Raw genomic sequence first — 5,759 nt, forward strand, 5'->3', positions numbered from 1 at the left:
CATCACCTCATCCCCCCCAGACAGTCCTGGGCTTTCAAACAAGAGCCAAACTCTGTGAGGTAAATTTTCCAGCCCCAGCTCACTGGGCTGTTTAATAATTTGATAAAGAGCCAGGGAGAGAAAGAGGCTGAAGGGACAAGAAGCTGCTTCAGAATTACTCAATATCATCAAACCTGAATCCTCAGAGTGCAGCAGGTGAATCTTACAACACAACTGGGCAGCAAAATGACAAATGCTGAATCAGTGAGAATTTGGAAAAATCTGTAATCTCTGTACAAATGGAGGGGTCTGAATTACCTAAAGCCAGTTGGGAAGGAGGTTTGGGCATCCTCCATCCCCCTGTGGGATGTCACTGCTCAGCTCCCATCCCAGATGGCCTTTGGTAGGGAAAGAAGAGGTTAAAGAAAAGTGGCAGAGCTGGGCACTTGTTTTCACAAAGTTAAATATACTGGAACTTGTCAGCTCAGGGTAGAAACTTAGTGAAGGTGTATCAGGACCTGCAAACATTTTAGAGGCCTAAGCAGGACAGAACTACAGTTCTGCAATTTTCCTAACCCAAGAAATAGGTGGGATATGAAGGTAAATCACGTATTTATCATAAAAGTAAAAAAAAAAAGTCCTCTTTCACACTGAGGATAGCTGAAATGTGGAACTTGAGCAAGAAATGCCAGAAGTTAAAATGCAGTGAAAGGAGAAATGTATTGGAAAAGCAATTTCTAAATTAATGTAGCAGCTAAAAATTTAAAAATTAGGTGCAAAATCTCCTTGGAGAATTTGCCAAAGTTCATGTCACTGACTTCTCATCCTGGCCACCAACAGATCCTCTTTCCTGGATTTCTGTGCTGCCATGTTTTCCATTTCATCTCTTTCCTGATCATAACCATTCCACTTGATTCTTTTCATTTTTTTCTGGCAGGACACGTCTTAACTACAGAATCCCAGAATCATTTAGGTGGAAAAAGCCCCTCTGAGATCCAGTCCAGCCATCCCCCAGCACTGCCAAGGCCACCACTGAGCCATGTCCCCAAGTGCCACATCCACATGGCTTTAAATCCCTCCAGGGGTGGGGACTCCACCACTGCCCTGAGCAGCTGTGTCAGTGCCTGACCACACTCTGGGTGAATAAATTTTTCCCAATAGCCAATCTAAATCTCCCCTGGTGCAACTTGAGGCTGTTCCCTCTCATCCTGTCCCTGTTCCCTGGGAGCAGAGCCCGATCCTCCCTGGCTGTCCCCTCCTGTCAGGAGTTGTGCAGAGCCACAAGGTCCCTCCTGAGCCTCCTTTTCTCCAGGCTGAGCCCCTTTCCCAGCTCCCTCAGCTGCTCCTGGTGCTCCAGCCCCTTCTCCAGCTCTGTTCCCTGCTCTGGACACTCTACAGCCCCTCAATGTCCTTCTTGTCCAGAGCTGTCCCCAGCACTGGAGGTGTCCCAGCAGTGCCAGCACAGGGGACAGGCACTGCCCTGGTTCTTTTGGGTGACCTTGAGCCATTTTCGGAGCCCCTCTGAACCCCTTCCCTGTTTCCCTGGATGGATGCACTTCCCAAGGGCCATGCCATGGGTACAGCCTGTGTTTTCCAGACCCAGGTCTTGTTTGCACCTGTAGGACAATGGGTGCTGCTTTCCCAACACCTGACTCGGCTCCTTGGTGCCTGCCTGTGATTTACTGCCTCACAAATGATCCCTGCACAACTGCCCACAGCCAGAAACTCCTTGTTCTCTGTTTTCCAGATCATTATCCTTGTCTGTATAGACAAGGGAACTTCCACTATTACTTAATGTTTTTTTAACATTATGGTTTTGGCATGAGGAGAGCCACTGGATCTGTAATCCTGTCCCCCAATGCTTTGCAGTCCTTTTCAACCTCTTATTTGTGAATTTTTGAAGGATTTTTTTCCAGAAAATTGTGGAAATTTTTAGGCAGGATAGCGCTGGAATCACAAGAGACTTCACAACCCAAACTATTCTGGGATTCTGTTCCGTGACTCTTCCATCCTCAGTGCCAGAGCACTGGTCAGGGTTGGATGCTCCATAAAACCACCGGGGAATGGATCTGACACCCCATTGTGCCTGTGCCTTGCAGGCAGCACCCAGAGCTTATCAGGAGCCATCCCAGGCTGAACTCCAGCTGCCCTGGGAGCAGCTGTGCCGTGGGCAGCCCCGGCTGGCACTGCTGGAGCCCGGCCGTGCCCGACAGCCGGATCTGGAGAGCAGGAACGGCCCCACGTGCCCATGGAGCACGGCCTGGCTGCCAGGAGCCTTTGTGAGAGGGCCCAGCGGGGCAGGGTGACACTGCACAGCCCGCAGAGCAAACAACAGCCCTCTGCAGGTGGCTTTGCCCAGGGCTCTCCTCTGGCCGTGCCGCTCGTGGCCGGAGTCCCTCTATAAAACCTCTGCCCTCCGACACCTCGGGCACTCAGATTTTGTGTGCCAACATCCCCCCCTGGCCTCCAGCCATGAGGGTGCTCTGCGTGGTCTTTGCTGTGCTCCTGCTTTCCTCCCTGGCCACCCCAGGTAAGACAGGAACATGTGGAGGTGGAGAAACCGGGGTGACCCGTGTCCTGTGCAGCCTCAGGGCACGGAGGGGTTCATCTGTGGGGCAGTGGGGATCAGGGCCCTGCTGATTTACCCAACAACGGGGTTGGGATGGGGTGGATGCCACACTGCAAATCCCCTCTCCCACCCTCATGCAGAGGGATCCAGCATGAGTAGAGGGATGGTTTGTAAGTGCCCAGCTCAGCGGGGACATGAAATGCATCCTGTCCTGGGTGGGTCTAACCCCAGAGCCACCCAGAGCATCAGTACCACCCTGGAACCAGCAAGGAGACAACTCCAGGGGCTCTGCCCTCCTGCATACCCATGATTTGCTCTATAAATCCCCTCTGTCTCTTCTCATGGCAGGGCACGGGCAGCCCAAGGGCTTTTGTGACGGGTACTGCTCCCACGCGTGCGACGAGACCGAGGAGTGGTCCTTCAGCCCCGACTGCCAGGAGCTGCACTGCTGCATCCCCTCTCCCAAAAAGGGGAAATGACCCTGGAGGAGCCCAGCCCCGCAGCCCTGGAGCTCCCGGAGCTGTGTCCAGGGCGTGGCTGAGGCGGTGCTCAGCGCTTTGAAGTAAAGATGGGCAGATAAGATGATTTCTGTGTGCTGTGATAAGATAATTTCTGTGTGCTGTGATAAGATGATTTCTGTGTGCTGTGAGGTTCATTTGCCACCAGAGATGGGACAGCCAGGAGAGGCTGGCAGCCAGAGCTCCCTGGAGAGTGGTCACCACACACCCCTGGCAGCCCCAAAGCCCCGACTCCAAAATGCCAGCCAGGAAAAGCAAAGGCTTTGGGGTTTTCAAAGCAGAGTGGTGGAAAAGGCTGGGAGGAGGCTCACTGCTTAATCCAGTGCTTCCCTCCTCCACAAACTGAATCCTAGTTTATTTGTAAGGGGCACAACAGCCCCATCAGTCCATCCAGCCTCTGCACTGGGGCCCTCAGTCCCACAGAGAGGTGGGAACAGGAGACAAACAGCACCACCTTCCCCCTGCACCCCAAAATTCCACTCCTGGGGCACTCTCAGAGCAACCAATGTACCCACCGAGGCTTTGGGGTGCTGTGATTGTCCCGGACACCCTCACCAAGTGCCTTCTCAGCAGAGTCTGTGACCAGATTATTCCATGGGGGTCACCAAGAACAGGAGAGCACAGGAGGATTTCCTCAGTGTCCCCTTCCCTGCCCCATCCCCTGTGGGACAACCCAGTCACTCCAGGTATTCTGCAAGGGCACAGGGATTGATCCAGTGTAGGGTGGCTCAGAACACCCCACAAACACTCCAGAAACACTGGAGGCTGGGATGTTTGTGTCCACAGGGTAGAAATCAGCTCTATTTCTCTGAAACTCTGCAGGAAATAAATGAACTTTCCGGCCCCAGGGCCTTGCAAGAACAGAAGAAGGCTTTGCATGGGTGTTTGTGGGACTGGAAGGTGCTGCAAGAGAAAAGGGGGGGTACAGACCTCTCCCTCTTGTGGAATGACTCCCAATTTCTGCAGGAGGAAGGGCTGTGTCTCCTCTCCTCAGCAGCATCCTTTGTGAGCAGCAGAGATCTTGGCACATGGAGCTGGAGGTAAAAGTGGTTTCTTCCTCAGAATAATTTATACATTTGTCCAAAATTCCCTTTTTCCACGACCTGCTGCTGTGTCTGAACATGCAACCTGAGGTGCTCCCAGGGTTTTGTGGCCACCCTGGTCTGAATGAGTGTCCCTGGAAATTTTGGGGTAGACAGGTAGGAAAAAAAAGAGCAACAGGGAAAAAGGACCAAACTTATGCTCCTTTATTTCATCTTTAGGGTAAAATTTTCATCCTTAGGATAAACTGATAACCTGAAACACTTTATCAGCTGAAAGACTGACCAGGGATACAGGAAACCTGATAAGGCTGGGGGATTTCTTAGGGTACAGACAAGAGGACTGAGTCTCTTCACCGACTGGGTGAGATTCTGAGGGTGGTTAAGGTCCAAATTATAGAGGCTGAGGGCTGGCAGCAGGTAAAAAATCCCATTTGGTACAGGATGGCCCATCAAGAGCCACAGATTTTGTCAAGATTCACCTGAGCCTGGACAAAAGGACACAAAAGATGGAAAATTCACCTAAACCAGCCCTGAGTTGGTGACACTTCACAAACACGCAAGGCTGAAAGTTTGATTAAAGGAAAAAAATTCCAGAAAGAAACATGAAAAAAATGTTAACACTTTTTCTGGTTTGGAGTTTTTTGTTGTTTGTTTGTTTATTTGTTTGTTTGGGTTTTTTTTGGTTGGTTGGTTGGTTGGGTTTTGGGGTTTTTTGGGTTTTTTTGGGTTGTTTTGTTTTGTTTTGTTTTGTTTTGTTTTTTGGGGTTTTTTTCTTTTTTAAATTGTGTTTGTTTGTTTGTTTGTTTGTTTGCTTTGGAGTTTTTTTGTCGGTTGGGTTTTTTTTTCCCAATTTGGGACTTGTGAGATGAGTGTGAAAAGAAAAGCCACATGAAAGTGAATGAACTCTAAAATGCAGTTTGGAGCAGCCTGGGATAGTGGGAGTTGTCCCTGCCCATGGCATGTGTGGGATGAGATAACCTAAAAATGCCACTTACAACCCAAACTATTCTGATATTCCATGATTCCAGCTATGCCAAGAAGCAGATTCATATCCTGGAAAGAACCTTTCATAGGAGAAATTATCTGAATATCTATTTGTTATACCCATGAATTACTGGATTACAAGGGTTTCTCATATTTACAGGGAGAAAACATCAGCTACTGGGCTTGTCCTCTGCAACCCAGATCCCACAGAACTCACACTCCACAGCTTTCCAGGGCAGAGGGGATGGAACTTCTGCACTCAATTTCAATAAGAAAGTGATATAAAAATGAGGGAATTGTCAAAAAGGAGACAAAGGCTGCAGCTAAAAGAGTTAAGTGCTTGCAAATAGATTCTTTGCAAGCACCTGGGGAGGTGTTTAAGGCCACTAAGAAGGAGACTCAAGGAAAATCGATGACAGGTATTAAAAATAGTTTTTAAAAAAAGGCCTGAGAAAGAGCAAAAAGGAAAAGGTCACAGCAGAACTGTGGGATGAGGGAGGTTGTTAGAAAGGAAAAGCTGAAATTGTGGCCAAACATGGAAAATAGAAAAGATAATAAACTGGGCCTGACAAAGTATAAAACACAATAAGGCAGCTCAGCAGAGAATTACAGGAAGAGCTTGAAAAATGTGAGGAAACCTCTTCAAATCAGTCTTTTTTTTTTTTT

General features: G+C 49.2%; 1 protein-coding gene across 1 annotated transcript; it reads left to right on the forward strand.

The window, feature by feature from the left end:
* The first annotated feature begins 2,451 nt into the window (after window positions 1–2,451).
* Window positions 2,452–3,027, forward strand: LOC120496812 (small basic protein 1-like). The gene is made up of 2 exons (XM_039697595.1): window positions 2,452–2,509; window positions 2,897–3,027. The coding sequence occupies exons 1-2, from the start codon at window positions 2,452–2,454 to the stop codon at window positions 3,025–3,027; spliced, it is 189 nt and encodes a 62-aa protein (XP_039553529.1).
* The last annotated feature ends 2,732 nt before the right edge of the window (window positions 3,028–5,759 follow it).

This window comes from Passer montanus, unplaced genomic scaffold (assembly GCF_014805655.1).
Source record: "Passer montanus isolate IOZ18808 unplaced genomic scaffold, ASM1480565v1 scaffold119, whole genome shotgun sequence".
NCBI classification, from domain to species: Eukaryota; Metazoa; Chordata; class Aves; order Passeriformes; family Passeridae; genus Passer; species Passer montanus.